Source organism: Gallus gallus, chromosome 34 (genome assembly GCF_016699485.2).
Source record: "Gallus gallus isolate bGalGal1 chromosome 34, bGalGal1.mat.broiler.GRCg7b, whole genome shotgun sequence".
Classification (NCBI taxonomy): domain Eukaryota; kingdom Metazoa; phylum Chordata; class Aves; order Galliformes; family Phasianidae; genus Gallus; species Gallus gallus.
The window spans coordinates 702,252-723,591 of NC_052565.1; the positions used below are offsets into that span (position 1 = coordinate 702,252).

A 21,340-nucleotide genomic window follows, 5' to 3' on the forward strand; every position below is an offset into this window, starting at 1 on the left:
AGTGCCACCAACCAGGACCCCATAGGTACCCATAGGTGCCCCCAGGTCCCATCAGTGCCCCCAGGTGGCCGCCATTCCCCTCACCACCCTCCAGATCCCTATGGAGATCCCCGACCACATCCCCAACCATCAGCACCCGATGCCACCACATCCCCACCCCCCACGGCCGGTCACACCCATCCCCGCGGCCACCCCATTCCCACGACACCGCCCACCCCCCCCCAGGCCTCGGGGACCCCTCGGGGAGGCGACCGCCCCACGGCAGCCCCACTCCCACGGCCGCCGCGTGGGGACGATTCCCAGACGGGGACCCCGACGCGCGTCACCTCCGGCTGTGGGTCCTGGCGTTGGGCCCGGCGCGGCCCCGGGGGACGGACCCGATTTAATTAAGGGCTGATTAAGAAAGCAGCGGTGGCAGCTTCCTGCCGGCTCCTCCGGCCGCCCGCTCCCTGGCAGCCCTCGGCCTCGTTAGCGCTAATGAGAGCTGGCAGCGGGCGCACGGCACGGCCCGAGGCAGCACCCGGGGCTGCGTGCACGGGTGTGCACGGGCGTGCAAGGCTGCACGAGGCCACGTGTGGGGGCGCAAGGCTCCACAGGGCCGTGCGAAGCTGTGCAGGGCTGCACGTGCTTGTGCAAGGCCGCGGCGGGTTGCACGTGCTCGTGGTTGCAGCGGGTTGCACGTCCTCGTGCAGCGCCTTCAAGTCCAGCAGGAGGGACGTGCGCTGCAGCAACACGGGAGGGGACAGAGCTGTGACCCCACACGGACTGTCACCCGCTGTGGGACCTCGCGGGGCCATCGGGGCCGTGGGACAGCATGGGGACAGCATGGGGGCACCGCCAGCACCGCCGGGGGGGCGCAGCGCCGCGTCCCCACGTTCCCAAATCCCTCTGTGCGCCCCCTGGTCCCGCACTCCCCCCCCAACGCCCCCCCATCTCTCCCCGCTCTTAATGAGGTTTGGAGCCTCATTAGCGTCCTCCCCCAGCCTGGCTGTGTGGGGGGGGGGGGGGGGCACGTGTCCCCCCTTCCCTGCGGTGTGACGGCGCATGCACACGCGTGTGCGCATGAGCAGAGCGCTGCCATCCCCCCCCCCCCCTGCGCTCACACACGTGTGCACCGAGGGCCGCACGTGAGAGCCCACCTGCAAACGTGCAAGAAAGCATGCACAAACACACGCGTGTGCGAGCACGCACGCACGTGGAAACGCACATGCAGCTGTGGCCATTTGCAGGTGTGCACGTGCAAGCACGTGCAAGCACGCACAAGCAAGTACGAGGCAACGCAAGCGTGCAATGCACGCGCACAGCACTGCACGCCCCGTGCCCGGCGGTGGGGGCCACCACGTCCGTGTGAGGTGAGAGTGACGGCGGTGAGAGAGCCGGGGGGGGGCGGGGGGGGGCTGCCAGACGTCACACTCACAGCTTTCAAGCTGGAGAGCTGCGGGGGAATGTGACCTTGGGGATGGCAGGCAGCTCCTTCCCTGCATGGCCGCACGGCCGTGGGGGCACTGAGCCACGGGGGCACCCCCCCTTGGGGACAGCCCCCCCTGGGGACGCACGCTCGTTGTGGGACCCCTTTGTCACCACCCAGCAGAGCACAGGGAAGGCCACCACCATGGGACACGGCCACCACCACCGTCACACAGCCCACCATCCCCATGGCCCTCCTGCCACCCCCCCCCCCCGCCCCGTGCCCCCCATCCAACACAGGGACACAAAGCCCCGAGGTGACACCACTGTCCCCAGGGCCACCCCAGCGCTGCGGACCCCCTCTGTCACCAACACTGCACCTCACTGTGCACCACAGCCCCCCACACCCCACCCCGGGGACGCCCACCACCCACATGGGGACAGCAGCACCAGGATGGGGGGGTGGCAGTGAGCACAGGGGGGCAATTAGGGGAGGGGGCGGCGGTGGCGCAGCCCACACGCTCACACACCTGTGTGCACGGCGCTCGCTCAGGTGCACGCACCCCCACACACACCCACGCATCACCACGTGTGCACAACGCACACAGGTGCACTCCCCCGCAATGCTCGCTGCCGCCGGGCGCTTGCACGCGCAGCCATTTGCACGCTCAGCCATTTGCACACTCGCTCTCACACGCGCCCCAAGGCTTCTCGCACTCCGACCCACACCAGCGCAGCTGGCGTGCAACAGGGCTGCAGGGCTCTGTCACTCTTCCCCCCCCCATCCCGGGGCACACCAGCACTGCACACACACACACACACACACACACACACACACACACACACACACGTGTGCCACGGTGAGCACCTTCGCACCCACGTGTGCACGTGCAGCAGAGCACACCCACGTGTGCACCGGGGGGCATGAGGGCTCGAAGCGCATACGTGAGCGCACGCGTGGGCACCGCCGCACGTGGGCTCCTCCGGTGGGGATGGTGACATTGTCACCCCACGTGTCCCCCCACCCCCCCCACACACACATCTGGGGGTACCTGAACCCCCTGCCCAGCCCTGGCAGACCCCCCCCCCGCCCCCCCAGGTGCACCCTGTCCCCAAAGGGGGTTTCTGGTGCCCCCACTTTGAGTGCTGAGGGCGGCTGGGGGGGTTCTGGGGTCGTTTGGGAAGGGGGGGCTGAGAGAACTGAGGGGGTGGGGGGCAGCAGCTGAGGGTCCCAGGAGGGAATCCCTTGTTTGGGGGGGGGGGGGGGGTCCTGGTTTTGGGGTTGTGGCGGACAACTCGGTTTATGGGGGGTGCTCTGATTTATGGGGGGGTTTCTTTGGTTTTTGGGGGGAGTGCTGATTTTCTGAGGGATTGTCCCAGCTGGTTTGGGTTTATTTTTTCTTGGGGGAGAAGGGGGGGGGGGGTAAAGGGCTGGTTTATGTGGGGGTCTCATAGTTTGAGGAGGGGGTCCTGACCTGGGGGGAGGCTCTGCTTTTAGAGGGAGGTGCCCGGTATATGAGGGGCAGTTACAGTGTGGGGATGGGGGCCTGGTTTTGGAAGGGGGTCTCGACTTGGGGAGGGGGCCACGACTTTTGGGGGGCTCTTTGGTGATGGGGGGGGTTTATAGGGTCCTGATTTTGGGGGGAACCCTGTTTGTGGCGGGGTCTCAGTTTGTGGGGTGTCCCAGTGCATGGGGGGGGTCCGGTCCATAGGGGGTCCCGGTTTCTGGGAAGAGGGGAGGGTCCCGGTTTCTGGGGGGGTCCCGGCTCATAGGGTGTCCCGGTTTCTGGGGGGGTCCCGGTTTTGGGGGGACTCACAGCGCCCGCAGTTTGACCCAGATCTTCTTGCTGGGGGCCGATTTGATCTCCAAGGGGGACGGGCATCCTCCGGCCGGGTCCGGCGCGTCGCGGTCGGGCTGCAGCCCCGGGAGGCTCCGCGGTGCCTCCATGGCCCTGCGGCACCGGCACAGCGCTCAGCCCCGGCCCTACCGGCACCGGGCCCGGCCCGACGGGCGGGCAGAGAACGAGCAACGCCGGTACCGCCCCGCAGCCGCCTCCCCCCGCCCGGTACCCGGAGGCTGCGCAAGAAAAGCAACACCGGTCCGGGCGGCGGAGCTAAGATGGCACCGGGTACCGGGGGTGGGAGAACCGGGAGGGGATGCAGCGGGGATGGGGGGCACCGGGGATGGGGAGAGCAGGCAGTGGGGAGAACGGGGGGTGGGGAGGACGGGGGGTGGGAGGACCGGCGATGGGGAGCGCCGGGGATGGGGAGAACCGGGAAGGGAATGGGGAGGGAAGGGGATGGGGAGCACGGGGGACCGGGGATGGGGAGCGCGAGGGATGGGGGGGAGCGGGGATAGAGAGGAGCGGGGATGGGGAGGACGGGGGTCGCACCGGGGATGGGGAGGCGCGGGGGTACGGCGCGCTCCTACCGGGGATGCTCAGCCGCGAAGCTCCGGTGCTGCCGCGCTCCGCTGCCCCGGCGCCGCCTCCGCCTCAGTGCCGCTCTCGGAGCGGTTGGGGTTCGCCGCAACTTTCCCGGAGCCGACACCGGCGGGAGGGCGGGGAGGGGCGGGGGGAGCCGGGGGCGGGGGCACCGGGACGCGCCCAGCGCCGGGCACGGACCCACGTTGGGGATGGGGTACCCCGAGGAGCCCCGTGGGGTTATGGGGGAGTCGCTTTGGAACCCTATGGGGGTGATGGGAAAGTACTCGCGGACCCCCGTGGAGTTTTTTGGGCGCTCCGTACCCCTACGGGGCTGTTATGGGAGGGGTACCCCAGGACCACTATGGGGATGTAGAGGGGGGTACATTTGTAGCCGGGTGGGGCTATGAGGAGGGGTACCCCAACACCTCTATAGATTCGGGGTACCACAGCACTCCTATAGGGTTAGGAGATGGGGGGGTTACCCCAGGACCCCCACAGGGATACGGGTTTGTACCCCAGGACCCCTATGGAGCTATGGCAGAGCGGGTGCTGATGGGGCTATGAAGGGGGCACCCCCCACAGGATCTTAGGGGGGGGGCACAAGGCTTGGCAGTGTGGAACAGGCCTGAGCCCCCCCCCCATGCCCCCTACAGAGGGGCTGCAGCTGAGACCGGCACCGTTCGTCACACATCACCAAGGCCAGGCACGGCTGGGGGGCACCAGGAGCAGCCCCCCCCCCCCCCCCCCCTCCACCTCCCCCAAAGCTACGGGGCAACAGCAGCCCCAGACATAAGGTAGGACCTACTCTAACACAGCCAGCGCGTTTATGTCTCCGTTAGGACTTTCCAGGACAGGTGATGAAGGTGGCACAGGGTCTGGGGACAGCAATCCTGAGGGGGGGGCACATCCTGCCCCCTTCCTGTGCCCCCCACCCCATCCACGTCCCTACTGAGGTAAACCTCAGGGGCGAAGAGGTCGACGCCGGGGGTCTGAGGGGTCTCCAGGTACACCCAAAGGGGGATTTTCGGGGTGTCGCAGCTCCAGGTGAGCCCCGGTAAGGTTGGGGGGGAGGGGGGAGCACAGCAGCCCCCGCGCTGCCTCCCGCAGCCCACGCAGATCCGCAGCCCCCGGGGAATATTAATCAGCCCTTACGTAAGGGCTGTAGGTGTGCACAGCGCCCACCTGCGCCGGGGAGGGGTCCGGGGGGGTCCCTTTGTGGTGGGGGTCGAGGGGGGGGCGCAGCACCCACGGCTGCCTCAGCCCCGCCGGGATGGCCCTCTCCTCTGCTTGCACCCATGGGGGCTGAAGCCCATCTTAAAGTGGGGGGGGGGGGGGAAGGGGCTGAGCCATGGGGGTCCCCCGCTGCGCTGGGGTGCGTGGGCCCACCACGTGCCAGGGGCAGCAGGGAGAGCCGCAGCAATGTACCCCACAGGGGGCAATGGGGGGGTCCACAAAGTTATAGGGGGGCTCAGAGGGAGGCCGGGCGCAGGGATGGGATAGGGGGGACCCCAAGGTGGGGGTTTGGGGTGGGGGGGGGGGGCGTGGGCAGGGATGAGTGTGAGACAAAGGCGCGCTGGCGGCAGCTCCTTACTGCTTCATCTCGTGATTGATGAGCGCCAAAATAGACTTTTGCAGCAGTGTGGAATAATGGGCACTTCGAGAGCCTTAATCCGGGGGAGAGCGGCGGAGCGGAGGGGGGGGTGAGACCCGCGGGGAGACGGCACCTCCAGCCCAGCTGCCATCGGCCCTGCTCGGGTTAACAAAGCAATTAACGGCGGGTCGGGGTTCGGTGACAGCTCCGGGCCGGGGGGGGGATGTGGGGCTTTGGGCAGGGGGGCCACGCACAGCCCCGAGGGGGGGTGGGCACAGCTGAACCCCCGGGGTGTCGGAGCTGCCATTGCCATCTCCCGGTGACTCATCCCGGAGCAGTCGGCCGTGAGCTGAATGGAAACGGCCGCCCGGGCGCCTCCTTCTCTCGCCCCATTAATTCCCACATCCCCCCCCCCCCCAAAAAAAAAAATGAGAAATAAACACCCTGAGACGGGGAGAAGGGGGAGGAAAAGGGAAAAGGGGGGGGGGGGGGGAGATGAAACGTGATCTGAAACGTCGCCAGCTGGGAAGGGAGAAGGGAAACTGAGGCAGCGGCTGCCGGGGGTCCTTGGGGCTGCAAGAAGCAGCAGCTTTAATGAAAGCTCATCAATCCCACGCTGGATGGGTTCCCCAAAGCCTTGGGGACACACCTGAGCCCCCCTCGCCCTCCAGTGCCCCCCCACCTCCCCACGAGGACCTGCAGCCCAGAAGCAGGCAGAGCCACGGGGAAAACGCCGTGTAGGGACGGAGGTGATGCTGGGGATGGGATGTGGGGGCAGCCAGGAGCAGGTGGGTACAAACTGCGGGCGGCCGGGGGGCAGCGGGGCGGTGTGGGGGGGGGTGGTGGTCCCATGGGGATGGTGGGAGCACGGGGTGCTCTCAGTGGGGTGGGAGCCTGCTGAGCAGGTTCTCCCTGCACACCTCCCTGTAGGCGTTGCGGAGCAGCACGTAGGGGAAGCAGCTCTCCAGCATGTCCACCGTCAGGAAGGACGACTCCGCCACAATCTGGGGAGGTGAGGGATGTGATGTTAAGAGGTCCCCCCCACCCCCACCCTCCCGTCGTGCCTCAGTTTCCCCTTTTGCCCCAAGCAGGCAGCGCTGGGTGCTCCTCCCCGGCTGCCTCCCAGCCCCGAGCTCCAGATTGAACCATTTGCATTTAAATTGCTTTGCAGGGAAGGGCGATCGCTCCCTGAATACCAATCCGGGGCGGTGGGTGCGCGGCCCCCACATCCAACCCCCCACATGGAGACGGGAGTGGGGTGAGGGCTCCGCACCCCAAAGCGGCTGCAGGCTGGGGGCTGCTGCATGCAAGCTGGGCGCAGCAGGAGCCCAGCAGCCCCCCAAGGACCCTCCAGAAGCCCCCCCAGGACCTCCTGTCCCTTCCAGCGCTCACCAACTGCATGAGCAGACAGACGGCCTCTCGGTTCCGGGCACGCAGCTTGTCCGTCTCCTGGCCCAGCTGCAGGAGGCTCACAGAGGCCAACTGAGGGATGGATGCTGATCAGCACCGGGCCGTGCTCACCTCCAGCAGGAAGGGCTGCACTGCCTCCCTCCCTCCCTCACCAGCAGGAACTCCTTCAGGTGGGTCTCGATGTTCTTATTGTGGAGGGTGAAGAGCGCGGCTGACACGTGGATGATGGCCTTGGCCAGGCAGTGGATGTTGTTGTTGTAGCCTGGAGACACAGCGAGGTGTGGGGTGGCACTGGGCTGAGCTCTGCCCACGTGCCTTGGCTGCAGTTAGGGGGCAGCAGCCCTGCTCCAGCATAGCTGACATTGGGGTCCCGCTGTCCCCCACTGACCTTCAGCTGCAGCTGTGGGACCTCGGGGGTCCCAGCACACACTGAGTGTGGGGTCGGGGCACGGTGGGGTCAGTGGGGACACAGCGGGGCACGGCTGAGCCTTACCATCCATCTCGGTGTTGTAGATGGACGCCGGGTCAGAGGCCAGCATGGGCAGGGACACGGCCACAAAGACCAGCAGCAGGCAGGCCACCTTGTAGTCCTCCTCCGAGGATGAGCCATCTGCCCAGGAGGGAGCTGACATCAGTCAGGGGTCCAAGGAGGAAACCTCAGAGACCCCACAGAGGTGATACGGGGTGGGGGTCCCGGGAGAGGACATGGGAGGTGACAGTGGGCACCCAAAGAGATATCCCGGGGGGGGTGGTTGCAGCTGGGGGTCTGTGACAGGCTGCTGGTGGAGGATCTCAAGGGTACCCCCCAGGACCCCGCAGACCCCACAGTACCCATCTTGCTGCCAGCGAGGACGTTGACCAGCGCAGGGTCGATCTCACAGGGGATGCCCGCAGCCGAGGCCAGCTCGAAGATGCTCAGGGTGACCTGGAAGGACACGGACACACCAGGCTGGGGCACGCAGTGCCATGTAAAGCCACGCCGTGCCACGAAACGCCATCCCGTGCCCCACAGCGCCACGAGGTGCCAACGGTGTTGTGCCAGGCAGAAACAGCCAACCCCGACATGGGAGGTGCCACCTCGTCCCTGTCCCACTCAGCGCCCACCTGGATGTCGGTGTCAGGGGTGACCACGTCTGTCAGGCACTCGATAGGGCCCATCAGGAAGGGGCAGTGGTGGGAGAAGACCTGCAGGGACAGAGTGCTCACTCGGTGAAGTGGGACCCAGGGTGATGCCCGTGGGGCTCGTGGTGACTCTGTGGGGCACAGAGGGCACCCACCTCCCGCAGGCCCTGCTGCGCCATGGCACGGAAGCTCAGGATCTCACCGATGATGGTCATCCTCTTCAGGACATTGTCGGCCGCTGTGGGGGGAAAGGGGTCAGCAGCGACGTGTGTGTGAACAAGTGTGCAAACGTGCAAGCCCCACCAAGACTCACAGGTCAGCCGGGGCAGCAGAGCTGCCATCTGCTCGGGCTTGCAGGAGCTGGAGCGCAGCTGGACCAGCGTGTCCATGTTCTCGTTGACCAGTTTCTGCAATGGACAGGGGGCTCATGGCACTGGGAACACTGTCTCGGTGCTTTTGCCCCAGCTTCACCCTTGTTAGCAAGCCCAAGGGGCAGGCATGGGGCTGGGATGGTCCCCAGGGTGGGACTGGCTGCCCTGGCGCTCCAGCATGCAGTCCTAGCACCCTGAGCCTGGTCCCAGGACCGCAAACCTGGTGTCAGCACATCAAACCTGGCCCCAACACCCCAAACCTGGCCCAAACCTGGCCCCAACACCCCAAACCTGGCCCCAACACCCCACCCCTACCTTCAGCTCGGCGACCTGGGAGCTCACGTGCCACATGAGATTGTCACTCAGGAACTTCATTCCATACGGCCCGATGAGTTCAGCCAACGCTCGCATCTCTGCGGGGACAGAAACGGGGATGGGGACATCACAGGGGGACAGAGGGGATGAACCCCCCACACTGTCCCCTCCACATCCCTCACCTGAAACATCGGAGAACTCAGCAGCACTGAAGGATGGCTCGCCCTCACGGGGCACCGTGGTGAAGGCCTGCAGGGCGGGTGCCAGGACGATGGCCCCAGTGCTGGCCTGGCGCAGCAGGGCCTCCAGGTACCTGCAGACACCGAGCTGCTGACACTGACACACTGCAGCACCAGAGGGCCACCTCCCACGTAGGAGATAACCCAGGCAGCTGGGGGCGCTGGCACCCACCAGTTGGTGTAGATGGTGGTGAGGGTCTGCTCCCCACTGGCGTCACGGGGCTGAGTCTGCTGCAGGAGGACGCTGCGGATGATGCGCGCCGTGTCCAGGCCCACAAAGTGAGTCAGCGACTGGATGAAGGTGATGTAGGCACCCAGACCCACCAGCACCTCTGAGGGACGAGCCACCTCCTGCGTGGCCGGGCTGTAGCACGCCATGGCCACGATGGCCCTGCAGGGACGGGATGGGGGTGGCTGCAGACGTGGGGCCAAAGATCTCCTCCCCACCACTGCCCACCGCGCAGCGCTGTGCGTCCCGCAGCCTACTTGGTGAAGCGTGCCTCCAGGTGGCTGCTGAGGTACTCAGCTGGCGTCACCGTGTGCTCAAAGACTGTGAAGTTGGGCACGTGGTTGAGGCTCAGGGACAGCTCGGCCAGCGTCAGGTGCAGCTTGTCCATGCTGAGTGGGGACAGACGTTGTCAGCCTCACCACGGCCCCACAGGGCTGTCCCCATCACGACCGTGGCCGTGTCACACCACACTCGCACCCCACGCCTGGCGCCCAACACCCCGTGTTCACGGCCCTGCGCTCCCACAGCCCACCCACCCAGCCCCGCTCTCACTTGGTGGTCACGCTTCTGTCCTTCCTCTGGCTCTCAGCCCCTGGTTTGCCTCGCTCAGGTTCCCCTTTCTTGGATGGATGCTTCAGGGTCTTCTTGTTGCGGGCCTTGCTGACGGTGGAGGCACAGTGCTTGGGCAGCAGCTGGTGGCCACAGGCAGAAGGTTATGATCGGAGAGAAACTGCCACCCCCAAGGTTGAATTAGGGACACCACATCTGTCCCACACAGCCTCCGGTGTCCCACGGTTGTGGAGAACGTGGACAGAGACCCCGGAGGCCACAGAGGCCCTCACCCGCTCACTGAGGTTGTGCTGCTCAGCACAGGCATCCATGATGCAGACGCAGGCCTGCCGGGCCATCTCCTCCAGGAATTTGTTGCACAGCCCCAACGCCGTGGCCTGGAGCTGGGGATGCTGCAAAGGAAAACCCACAGCACTGTCATAACGTGTCCCCACCGTGGGACCTCCTGCAGCCACACGGCACAGAGGTTAAGGTCACATCCACAGCGTGCCACCGGCTGCCCCAGGGCACGTCCCCATCCTCCACCCCCTGCCACGAGCCACCAGAGGTGCCTGGCCCCTCCACAGCAGCATCCAGACACAGTGCCCACGTCCCCACATGGTCACCCTGGGCAGCAGGGCTCACCTCCTCCGGGCACATGGGGTGGACACAGTGGGAGAAGTGGTTGCAGAGCAGAGGGAAGGCGATGCTGTAACGCAGCATTGAGGGCTCCTCCATCGTCGCCACAAACATCTTCTCTAAAGGGCGAGGGAAGAAACTGCAGGGGTGGGAGGCAGAGGGGCAGGATGTGTGTCAGTGGGTCTGTCAGTGCCTTTCCTCCCCTATCACGTGTGCGCTGTCCTTGTCCCCACGCCTGTGTCCACATTCCCTGAGTCTACATGACCTCACCTTGCCCAGCCTCCCCCATAAGTGCCATCCCTTCCCACACCCAGCATGCATGGGCACCTCCCCACGTGTGCTGGGGGGCAGGAGCCAGCCAAGGTGACCCCCGTGACTCAGGAGCTCACCAGAGATCAGAGAGGTCGGAGACCTCGGCCAGCAGCTCCTCCAGGGAGTCGAGCAGTTTGGTGTGGAAGACGATGAGGTTCATGATGCGACCCACGTCGGGGTTGGTGCTCAGTGGCAGCACAGCTTTGGCCACACTAGTGTAGGCCTGTGGGGACAGAGGGCTCAGGGGCACAGCTGGGAGCACTGGGAGCACTGGGGATGGGAGGGTGACAGGAAGGGGACCGATGGTGGCAGAATGGTGAGGGATGGGGAGAAGGATGGAGAAGGGAATGAGGACAGGGATAGGGACAAGGCTGGGGACAACAGAAGGGAAGGGAAGGAAATAGGGGCGTGGATTGAGATGGGAAGAGAGGAGAGGGACTGGCACAAGGACAGCAGTGAGGACAGGGATGGGAATTGAGATGGGGACAGTACCTGCAGCCGGAACCAGTCCAGGCGGAGCGGTGTGAAATCAAACTGCTCCTTATCGTCGACTGCAGGGAAACAGAAACGTGGCCATGAGGAGGGGCAGAGGGGGGCAGGATGGGTGAGCTTCGGGCTGCTTGTGCTGACTGGGAGGTATAGGTCCAGGGGGTGCCAGACTGGATGCATCATGCTGGTGGATGCCAGCTGGGGGTGGCAGCGTTCACCCCACAGGACCCCCAAGAGGTGTTGTCTCCCCACTGCCCCCATAAGACCGCAGCTGGATGCTCAGCACAGCTCCAGGACTGCTGCTGGGCTGCAGGGCAGGAGGACATCAGTCCCCAGGCAGTGCCAGGGACACACAGCAGGTCCAGAGTCCTTACCTCCCTTGTCAGAGAGAGAAGAAAGGGAGCTGACAAAGGACGACAAGATGATGGACTCCTCCTCAGGACACACGGAGAGGTTCTGCAGGGACAGAGACGGGGACGGGATCAGGGACAACCAGGATAGGCCACAGGGGACAGGGACGGCCCCGGGCACAGCATTCTGTGCTACCTGGATGATTTCACTGAGCACCAGAGCATCGAAGCGGGCCAGGTACTGCACGTGGTAGCGCCGCAGCACGCCGACCTGCCGCCGCACCAGGCTCCGCAGCTGCTCCATGAGGAAAAGGATCTCTGCAATATGGCTGCCACCAAAACCACCAGTCAGAGCAGGGGCAAACCCCCCCCACAGTTTACAGACACGGCTCCGCATTGCACAGCACTGCTGCCTGCAGCCCCCCAGCCCCACGCTCACTTGTCAGCAAAGTCCTCCGGCGTCTTGGTTTTGGTGACGTGCTCAGCGTGCCTCAGCAGCCAGCTCACCTCGTCCCGGCAGAACGAGAGCGCCATGAAGACAAAGAGAGCCTGGGCACAGCAGGCCCGGTTAGAGCGCACGTGGTGCTGCCACCGGGCCGGCACCAACAGCCTCTGGGCACTGCCAACACACAGCACTCTGCACACAGACCCGAAACGTGCCCACGCAGCTCTGGCACTCACCCCCTGCCTCATCGTAACCACTCATCTCCACGACAGTGTTCCCCTCTACCTGTCCCTCTACGCTGCCCCCTTCCCCCTGTGCTCACCTTGGGTCCCAGCAGCCCAGGCTGATCCTCCAGCAGTGCCTCAAGCTCACGCACAGCCCCACGCAGGTACGCCCGCCGGCCCCGGTGCAGGGATCCGCTGTGGGGGGGTCATGGTGGGGGTCAGAGCCCCCCCACACCCCTCCAGCCACCCCGCTCACCCAGCAGGGATATTGCAGGCACCGCATGGCAAAGGTGGGAGCTGTAGTATGGGGTCAATACAGACTGGGACCTCAGTGATCCCCTGGGACACTCAGCTCTCTGGGACATGTTGGGACCCTCAGGTCCTTCCAAACCTTTGGGATATCGTGGGACCCTCCCCAGCCCCCTGAGAGACAGCAACCCCCCCCTGAGCCCCCTAACCTGTGAGCCACGGCGTGTTCCTTGCACTCCTTGAGATCAGCCACCCGCTTCCCATAGCTGCAAGAGGAAGGCAGCCGAGCAGTGCCACATACAGGACAGCCCATGGTGCCCAGCAGAGCCCCCAGTGGGGACCCCAGCCCCAGGCACCGGAGCAACCACTTACCCCTTGAGGCTGCTGAGCAGCTCCTCGGTGACCTTGTGGATCTGTAGGGCCTCGTCACGGAGGAGGGTGACGTAGAGTGAGCCCTGCAGTGCCAGCCGCCACAGCTCCAGGCACTGTGGGGACGCCCCCAGAGCCCCTGGGCACACCAGGAACCCCACTGTTGGGCACAGATGTCAGAGAACGGTCAGACACCACGGGAACACGGGATCTGTGGGCACTGCGAGGACTCACTCAGGATCCAGCGTTCCATCACCTCCAGGGAAAGGTACTCGCAGGCCATCTGGGGATGCAGGTGTTGCTGTCACCACTCTGCCCTCCCGCACCCACCCCGAGGTGGCACCCCATGGCACCACCGTCCCCACTGAGTGGTGGCACTCACGGTGTCGGAGCTGGCAGGGCTCAGCATGGTGCCAGCAGTGCTGAGCAGGCTGAGGAGTTGGTCACTGCGCCACTGCTCGGAGCCCTGGTTCCTCCGTGCAAAGAGGAAATGGAGGGACAGCAGTGCACTGGTGACAGCCTGGAGGACAGGGGGACATCATAGGATGGGTCAGGGCCCGGTGCAGGGGCTGGATGTGGCCCTGCTGGCACACGGGACCCTGAGGAGCTCCCAGCCCACCTTGCTGTGTGGCCCGAACTCCTCCGTCAGCTTCTTAAGGGGGTGGTCGTATTCCAGCACCATCTGGCCCAGGCGGGCAAAGCTGGAATCACTGCAGGGATAATGGCACACATGTTGGAGACAGTCCTCAGTGACAGCCCCAAGGGGGGACAGCCCACGGGGACAGCCAGCCCACCTGGCACCGTGGCTCATCTCATGAGCACAGTGGTACATGCCAATGAGCACCCTGCGGTCCTCGGTGCGGGCCAGCAGCAGGACGAGGGACACATAGGTGACAATCAGGTCCAGGTAGCTCTTGGTGAAGTCATAGTTGACATGCTAGGGACAAGGAAGCTGTGAGGATACGGCCACGGCACGGACTGCACCGATCACTCCCTCAGATGCACCCCATAAACCCTGCGAGCACCTCAAACTCCCCTGGGGGCCCCTCCTGGCACCCCCTGGGTACCACTCACAATGTCAAAGAAGCACTGGTTGGCATCAATGGTGTTCAGCAACTCATAGACGTGGTCCTGACAGGGAGACGACAAGGAGACAACACATCACTGCTGTTCCCCCAGTCTGAAATGCCAGCACTGCCCCCCAGCACCCCACAGCTCACCCTGAATTCCAGGACATCCACAAAGGAGTAGTAATAGGGTGCCAGCGCGCGGACAATGTCCCCCTTGTCCTTGTGCACTGGTCCCAGGTGTTGCTGCAAGGGATAGAAGGGGACATCCAGGTGGGGTGACACAGCGGGGACATGAGGGGCGGGGTGACACGGGGTAGGGTGTGGTGAGACAACACAGGGACAGGGATGGAGGAGAAGCCAGGCAGTGATGACACAAAATGGGGTGACACAAAGCGGGGTGACATGGGGGCATGACGAGAAAGTGACACATGACAAAAGAACAACCAGGAGGGGTGTGACACAGGGCTGGGGACACATGGGGCAGCAGTGCCCCTCACCGTGCTGCTCCGCACGTCCAGGTTAGGAAACTTCTTGTTGATGAACTTGATGGAGGGCTCCATAGCTTTGTCACAGAGGAAGGATGGCCGCGTCTTGGGGTCAGAGCAGGTCTGCAGGGACATCCTAAAGTTAGAGCCCCCACAACCCCCCCCACATCCCCCGCCACAGCCCAGCAGCCTCCATTTCTTCACGGCCCCACCCCACACCTTCTTGATGTTGTAGATGCGGACGAGGACACCCCGGCCTCTCTCATTGAGGATCGTCAGCTTCTCAGCAAACTTGTTCTGGTAGACGGAGGGCAGCGACATGCTGGCAGCGTACCGGGGGGGGCCACCCTGCGTCCCCTCGTCCCTGATCTGCCCCGCACCCCCAGCACCAACTTCCCCTTCCTGAACTTCCTGGGCTGTGGCCGTGGCCACGTGATGCTGCCGACGTCTGACGCCGACACCGTAGGATGCCACCACAGCTGGGTGACGTGTAGCACTGGCTGTAACCCTGTAACACTGGTCCCAGGCAGAGCGAAGGCCGTCGCTCTGTGACACTGATCACAGCCATGCAGTGCTGGCCAGGGCCACGTGGCATCAGCCATGGTCTTTTAACACCAGCTGCAGCCCTATGTCATCATCCTGGACCACGTAACACTGCTCACAGTGATACAGTAGCACCCAGAGCCCTTGGTAGGTTCATATGACACAATCCAAAGCCATATAACACCATTCAGGGCCCATATGACGGTGTTCAGGTCCACATAACACCACACAGACCCATATACTGGCCCTCAAGGTCCATATAACTCCTTGCAGCGCTCACACAGCACCTTCCAGGACCCACATAGCTACCTGTAGGGTGCACACAACACCCTGCAGGATACATACAGCACCACTCAGGACGCACATAGCATCATACAGGGCTCTATAACGCTGCCCAGGATTATATACCAACACTCATGGCACATAAAACACCACACAGGATCCTATAATACCCTCCAGCACCCTCATAACACCCCCTGGGGCCCCGTAACACCCTCCAGGGCCCAAATCGCACTACACAGGGCCCACGTTACACCACACGGGGCCCCATAACACAGCCTATAGCCTATAAAACCCCACCCAGGGCTACGTAACGCCCTTCAGGCCCACATTACACCCTGCAGACTCACAGAACACCCTCCAACGCCTACACAGCACTACTCAGAGCCCTATAATCCCGCCAGAGCCCTAAAACAACGCTCAGGAGACCCCCAGCGCCGCGGCGGAAGTTAGGCCGCGTTGCCATGGCGACCCCGGCGGCGGAAGTAGAGCGGCGCAGGCTGCGGCGGAAGTTAGGCCGCGTTGCCATGGCGACCCCGGTGGCGGAAGTGGAGCGGCGCAGGCTGCGGCGGAAGTTAGGCCGCGTTGCCATGGCGATGAGTGGGGCCGTTTGGGGGTGGAAGCGCGGGGCTTGGCGGCCGGTAGGAGGCCGCTGGAGCCAGACGCGGAGGCCAAGATGGACCCCGAGGCGCTCGTCCAGTGTCCCTACGACAAGGCGCACCAGATCCGGGTGTCCCGGCTGCCCTACCACCTCGTCAAGTGCCAGCGGGTGAGCGGGGCCCCGGGGCTCCGCGGGGCCGTGAGGCGCGATGCAGGCCCGGCCTCCCTTGACGCACTCAACGCCTTCTCCTCCTTCTCCTCCCCTAGAACAACCCGCAGGTGGCTCGCTCGCTGGAGGTCTGTCCTTTCAACGCCAGGCACAGGATGCCGCGGTCCGAGCTGCAGAGACACATTGCCTGCTGCCCCGACCAGCGCCTGCTCTTCAACTCTCAGGGTACGCGGCCACCCGGTCCCCAGCTGCAGCTCGGACCCCCTCACTCGGACACACGTCCCTATTGTGCCGTCTGTGCCCACAGAGCTGTCCTTGTGCACCGGTGACCAGGCAAAGCAGCCCAAGGTCCCCGTGGCCTGGCAGGCCCCCCCATGCCAAGAGGACTGGGAGGCAGGTGAGTGACCTCAGGGTGCCAAGTGATGCCCCCTCCCCCCGCCGTGACCCCCGAGGCTGGCACAGCCCTGTCTCATTACCCTTTGCAGAGGTCGATGAGCTGGAGGAAGCTGCACCATTTATCCTCAACACCACTGTCAGTGACCTGCCCCTCGAAGGAGACAGGTAGGAGCGTGTGGGGCAGAGGGTGCCCTCCACAAGGTGCTGCCCACTCTGACCCCCTTGTCTTGCTCTCCCTCCCCCCCAGCTCTGCTCTGGTGGCACCCCCAAACTGGAGGCAAGGTGTGGGTCCTGCTGCAGCGGCGGTGACAACAGGACACCTTGCAAAGGGGCCAGACAAGCAGGAGCAGAACAGATCAAGGAAGGTGGTGGCGCAGCCAAGGTGGTGACCACCTCCCTGCTAGGACCAGGGGAACCACGGTGCAAGCATGGGCAGCAAGTGCTCGGTATCTGCTGCGGGGAACTGTTGTAGCAATGGGTTTTAAAATGCTTTGGAAATATGTGGCTTGTGAGTGTGCATGGTGTCCTGTCACTTGGGGTGGGGAAGCGCTTGGCGTTGCTCATAGGGGACAGCAGCAAAATGGGGACCATGGTGGGTTGGGGAAGGGGGTTCCGCCAGGATGAGTGTTGAAGGATGGGGACAAAGAGGATCCCCTGGTGTGAGCGTGTCGTGGGTCCGCCATGTTGCTTGTCGCCTGCACTGCTTGGCTGTGCTCTCAGCATGTTCCGTGCAGCCTCCTGCTTGTGGCACAATCTGTAGGGGAGGGGGGGCAGCAGTTGCATTTTGGGGCCTGTCCGTGTCTCCATACCCCCCCACAGTACATCCCCATGGCCAGCCTGCGTTCCAGCTCTGCTCCCCATTGCATCCCTGTGTCCCCAGGTGTCTCCATAACCCCCCTGCCCTGATTGTACCCAGTTCCCCAGCAGTGTGTGCCTGGGTCGCTGGTGCCCCACTACCCCCCCCAGCCCATCTCCTTATCTGAGATGGGAACAGCACCAAAGAAGACGTCCAGAACCATCCAGCATGGCCAAAATGGCTCCAGGTAACCCCAAACTCCCCCAGCTCCCACTCACGCCCCTTCCCCTGACATTGTAGGGTCTGCTGCCCACCCCCTCGGTGCACCAGATCACCCCTTCAAGCCCCCCACCCCGGACCAAAGGAAGCATTTGCAGCCCGGTACCATTGGGTGCTGCCCAGATTTTGGGCTCAGGGTTCTATTTTAGTTCCTCTTACACAATTTGGACACCGCATACTCAGTCTGCATCACCAGGGCAGTCAGGCCATGGGTTTCCCCACCCGGGAGCGGGGGGGGGGGTGGGGTGGGGAACGAAGGAAGCCTCACTAACCCCCACCCTGCACGATCCTCCAGAAGATGTGTCACCATGTCCCCTGTGACACCACCCAGCCCACGCACAGCTCTGGGTGTCCCCCCCAATCCTCCCTAATTTCTCCCCCCCTCTTTTCTTCCTTCACACAGGATGTTTCTGGGCTGGGGGGACCCCACAGAGCCCCAGCCCTGCCAGAAGGTGAGGAGAGCTCGGAGGAGGCACCGGATTTGGGGCGGGACACGTGGAAATGGGAACGTGTGTGTCACACACTGCCTTCCCTGGCCGGGCTCCCACCCACCCCCAGCACACGTTAACCCAAGCCAGCCAGGACAATCGCACCAAAGGCAGTCGTGGGGACCCCGCGAGGCTCAGTTTGGGGGGAAATCCTGCTTTTTGCAGCAGTTCACAGAGAGGTCAGATATTTATCCTTCCCCGTTTGGCGGGGGGGGAGCAGGCAGGCGGGGTCGCGCCCGTCCCTCCTGGCTGGGCAGAGGAGGAGTGATCTGGTGTTGCAATTAATTCCTCCCTCGCCGGTGCCAGAATTGCAGCTGCAGAGCAGTTTTTATACAGCTAATAACTCCTTTTAATGTACATCTGGCAGAATCTGCACATCCTGGGCTCGGCCCATCTGGGAGACTCTTTTCCTCTCTCAATCTCCTATCCAGAGTCTGAAACCTCATCACTGAGCAGGAGGAGCTCCTTCCTCCCGTCTCCTCACCAGGATTTAACCTACCTATGCCTGAGCTCCCATATTTTTTTCCCCAGAGAACCACACGAAACCCCTTTTTCGAGTTTATGGGGGGGGTTAACCCTCTGATAAACACCCCCACGGGGAGAATCAGGCCTCCCTGCTGACTTTATCTCCTCTTTTCCTCCATAGCTTTCCCTGATCCCCGCTGCCTGTGCTGCCAACCCGCGCCGCAGAGCAGAACCTCACCCCGTGCTCCCACCTCACAGTGCTGCCCCACAGGTGGAAATCCGGCCCAATCCCTCCCTGCTCCTCAAGGGTTAAAGAGGAATTTCTCCGGCTTTGTGCCTCGCTTGTTTAAAAGCATCTGACTGCTTCGGATTTGCTTGACATCTCTCCCCTGTGGTTTTGCAGAGCAGTTTCATGTGTGCTTTGAACCGTGCCAATAACGGCGTTGCAACACTTGCAGAGAGTTTTGCTCAGAGGGTGGATCCAGCAGGGTAGGTTGGAGGAAGGGGTTATTTTTGTCAGGGAAATGAATGGTAAATGACAGGCGTTCCCCCCCCCCCTCACCCCCCCGCCTTTTTCCACCTATTTTGCCCCGTTGAAAGCAGTTGTGGATCCTCACCGTGTGCTCAGAGGAGCGATGCTGGGGGAACTGCAGCCCTCAACACGCAGCAGGGTCCCAAAAAGCTCCACGGGGTGCCCCGGGGTGCTCTGAATCCCATGTGTGGGTGCTTGCTTGTCAGCCACCCCCCCCAGCAGACCCCAGAACTGCCCCCGGGCTGTTCCCCGCACCGTGGCCTCGGTGGAGCTGTGCAGCTGTGGGGCTGGGGGAGGCAGCAGCATGCAGTGACTTCGCTTTCTGCTTTGACACCCCGCAGCAAAGCAGCAGTTGCCCATCCAGCATCGGATCAGCGCCGGTTTCCTCCTGCACGTGCAGGGAGAGTTCCCTTTGCACCTCTCAGCAGAGCCTCTGCTCCTCAGCCACCTCTTCTGCTGCTTCTGGCAGAGCCGTCGGAGCGTCGGATTTTCCTTTTGCCTGGGCCACAGCCAAGGAGGGCATGAGGAGGTAGGGAGGAACGGGCTGGGTTTTGGGCAGTGAGCATCACTGCCTGCTTCCAGCACGCAGGCAGAGGCTCTGCAGCTCCCATCTGGGTCACTCCAGGGTGTGAAAAGCCGTTTGCAGGGTGCTGCTAGCTGACAGCTGTGGGCTGAGGGCAGGAGGGAGCTGCTGGGATGCATGCGGGGGGGGGGGGGTTTCCTGCACTGAGGCCGGATGTTTTTCCCAGTGCATGGAGGAATTAGGGACTGGGCTGCCACACCGGGCTTGGAAACACAGATCTCTGCCACCCTCATCATCCTCCGTGCTTTGTGACCACCTGTGTAGAGCAGACAGAGCCCTCTGGGCTTTGGAGAGAGCGTGGTGGCATTTCTGCACTCTATTTTAGGGTGACTTTCTGCCTGTTTGGAGTCGCCTTGCTATCCCCAACCCCAATAACTCTAACCCTAACCCCGGGGACTTCAACCACTTCAACCATTTCTCCCTGTTCTCTTCTTCTTCCTCGGGGCGATGAAACACCATGTGTGCCACAAGCACCTGGACCAAGGGAGGCACCCAGCCTGCACCGAGGGGACGTCAGCTGAGCCCCCCACCCCAAGGTGGCCCTGGAGATGTGAGCAGTGAGTACCTGGCCACGCTGGCAGTGCAGTGTGAGCTCGTCTGCACGACACCCATTAAACATTCCCCTTGCCTTAACTCACACCCATCTCCCCGCTGTGATTCACCGCTCGGCGTCGCCATCCGGCCCAGCGAAGGCGGATGGGATCTGCTGGGGGAAAAATAAAACACCAATTTCCCATCAAACTGCTCCTGAAAGAGGCAGGAAGGGGAGGAGGGCAGCACATAGCCCATGTCTGGCAGTTGCAGGCAAATGGCAGCAAAAGAGGCCCCGGCCATAAAGCACAGCTCTGTCTGCCCTCACCGAAGGGCTGGGAGCGCTTTGAAGTCGCTGGGTGTGAGATGCATCCCACGGGGCTCTGTGTTTGCAGAGTGTCTGCTCGGCTCTCGGGGGGGGTGTGAGGCTCAGCCCCGGGGGATTCCCTGCAGGAATTGCTCCCTCTGCAGCTTCTGGGGGAGTTTTTGCACTTTGGCTTTCGTCTCCCGCAGCTCAGATGGGCTGTGAGGAGATCCCAGCACCAGGCTGGCTCAGCAGCTCTACCTGTCCCCCTCCTGCTGCCCACAGCCTCACATGGGGGGACATTTGGGGACAAAGCAGCACTCAGGGAGAGGGTTTTCCCTGTCCCGAAGCTCACAGCTCCACGGGCACGGCTTGGCCTGAGCTGTGCCACCGCTGCAACACCTCCGGGCTCATTAAAGCAGGAAATTGGGTGGAAAAACAACAAATGACCCAAAGCAGCGGGGCTGGGTGAGGAGGGCTGCTCAGTGTCTGTGTCACCTCACGGTGCTGAAGCTGAAGCTCGTGCCCTCTCCATGCCCCACGCTCAGGGTTGGTTTTATCACAGCCCTTGTGGGGGTTTTGCACAAGGGGGGTTGTGGGGTTTTGCACAAGGTCAGTGGGCTGCAGTGGGTCCGAGCTGGGAGGGCTGGCAGTGGGGAGGGCTGGCACGTCCCCAAGGGGCCCCAAATGGGGCGGAGTGTTGGGGGAGGGGGGGGGCATGAGGGCACAGCTGGCAGCGTGCAGCTGTGTGTGTGTGTGTGTGTGTGTCTGTGTGTGTGTGTGTGTGTGTGTGTGCCGGCGCAGGGGTGGTGTTTGCACACTGTGTGTGTGTTCCTGTCCCAGTGGGGCCTCCGGGTACCCGCGTGTGTCAGTCCCTGCAGTGCCACCTCTGCTCTGTGGCCATGTCAGGTGTCCCCGAGCATTGCCACGTCCTCATCCCTGCACTTTCCTGATCCCTCCCCGTGCCCACATCCTATTGCCCCCCTCCCATCCCTCCCCGTGCCCACGTCCTATTGCCCCCCTCTCATCCCTCCCCGTGCCCACATCCTATTGCCCCCCTCCCATCCCTCCCCGTGCCCACGTC

The 21,340-nt window shown here is 63.6% G+C and overlaps 3 protein-coding genes across 28 annotated transcripts in view; 1 reads left to right on the forward strand and 2 right to left on the reverse strand.

The window, feature by feature from the left end:
- PDE1B (phosphodiesterase 1B) overlaps positions 1 to 3,964 on the reverse strand; it is a 13,781-nt gene extending 9,817 nt beyond the window's left edge. For 2 of the 3 annotated variants that reach the window (XM_025145608.3, XM_025145609.3), the window contains exons 1-2: positions 3,839 to 3,964; positions 3,225 to 3,359 (exon numbers count right to left, since the gene is read on the reverse strand). In XM_025145608.3, the coding sequence (XP_025001376.1) occupies positions 3,225 to 3,355 (131 nt within the window). In that variant the 5' untranslated portion in view covers positions 3,356 to 3,359; positions 3,839 to 3,964. Of the gene's footprint in view, positions 1 to 326; positions 356 to 3,224; positions 3,360 to 3,838 lie in introns of those variants that run through there. The other variant, XM_046904985.1, reaches the window with a different exon arrangement.
- A 2,023-nt stretch (positions 3,965 to 5,987) lies between these two features.
- On the reverse strand, positions 5,988 to 14,695 carry NCKAP1L (NCK associated protein 1 like). Of its 2 annotated transcripts, NM_001031339.3 has the most exons (31): positions 14,511 to 14,695; positions 14,304 to 14,414; positions 13,957 to 14,049; positions 13,811 to 13,867; positions 13,531 to 13,673; positions 13,356 to 13,446; positions 13,119 to 13,256; positions 12,971 to 13,019; positions 12,740 to 12,896; positions 12,577 to 12,633; positions 12,217 to 12,313; positions 11,889 to 11,998; positions 11,646 to 11,778; positions 11,474 to 11,555; positions 11,103 to 11,161; positions 10,688 to 10,833; positions 10,305 to 10,437; positions 9,953 to 10,072; positions 9,663 to 9,802; positions 9,368 to 9,499; positions 9,054 to 9,272; positions 8,825 to 8,955; positions 8,643 to 8,740; positions 8,270 to 8,363; positions 8,112 to 8,194; positions 7,939 to 8,019; positions 7,666 to 7,759; positions 7,328 to 7,444; positions 6,987 to 7,096; positions 6,817 to 6,906; positions 5,988 to 6,428 (listed from the first exon to the last, which is right to left on the reverse strand). In NM_001031339.3, exons 1-31 carry the CDS (start codon positions 14,610 to 14,612, stop codon positions 6,303 to 6,305), a joined length of 3,393 nt encoding a protein of 1,130 aa, NP_001026510.2. In that variant the 5' UTR covers positions 14,613 to 14,695; the 3' UTR covers positions 5,988 to 6,302. The 2 variants fall into 2 exon arrangements, with proteins under 2 accessions (NP_001026510.2, XP_040510687.1); XM_040654753.2 differs by lacking the exon at positions 5,988 to 6,428 and having other exon boundaries at positions 6,812 to 6,906; positions 6,987 to 7,112.
- A 995-nt stretch (positions 14,696 to 15,690) lies between these two features.
- On the forward strand, positions 15,691 to 20,162 carry GTSF2 (gametocyte specific factor 2). Of its 23 annotated transcripts, none has more exons than XM_046904940.1 (11): positions 15,716 to 15,882; positions 15,981 to 16,107; positions 16,190 to 16,279; positions 16,368 to 16,443; positions 16,526 to 16,724; positions 17,159 to 17,321; positions 17,757 to 18,020; positions 18,488 to 18,577; positions 18,710 to 18,795; positions 19,180 to 19,367; positions 19,893 to 20,060. In XM_046904940.1, the coding sequence occupies exons 1-5, from the start codon at positions 15,790 to 15,792 to the stop codon at positions 16,665 to 16,667; spliced, it is 528 nt and encodes a 175-aa protein (XP_046760896.1). In that variant the 5' UTR covers positions 15,716 to 15,789; the 3' UTR covers positions 16,668 to 16,724; positions 17,159 to 17,321; positions 17,757 to 18,020; positions 18,488 to 18,577; positions 18,710 to 18,795; positions 19,180 to 19,367; positions 19,893 to 20,060. The 23 variants fall into 23 exon arrangements, with proteins under 23 accessions (NP_001369494.1, XP_046760896.1, XP_040510652.1 ...); XM_040654718.2 differs by having other exon boundaries at positions 17,757 to 17,805; XM_046904938.1 differs by having other exon boundaries at positions 17,757 to 17,805; positions 18,715 to 18,795.
- Positions 20,163 to 21,340: the final 1,178 nt, after the last annotated feature.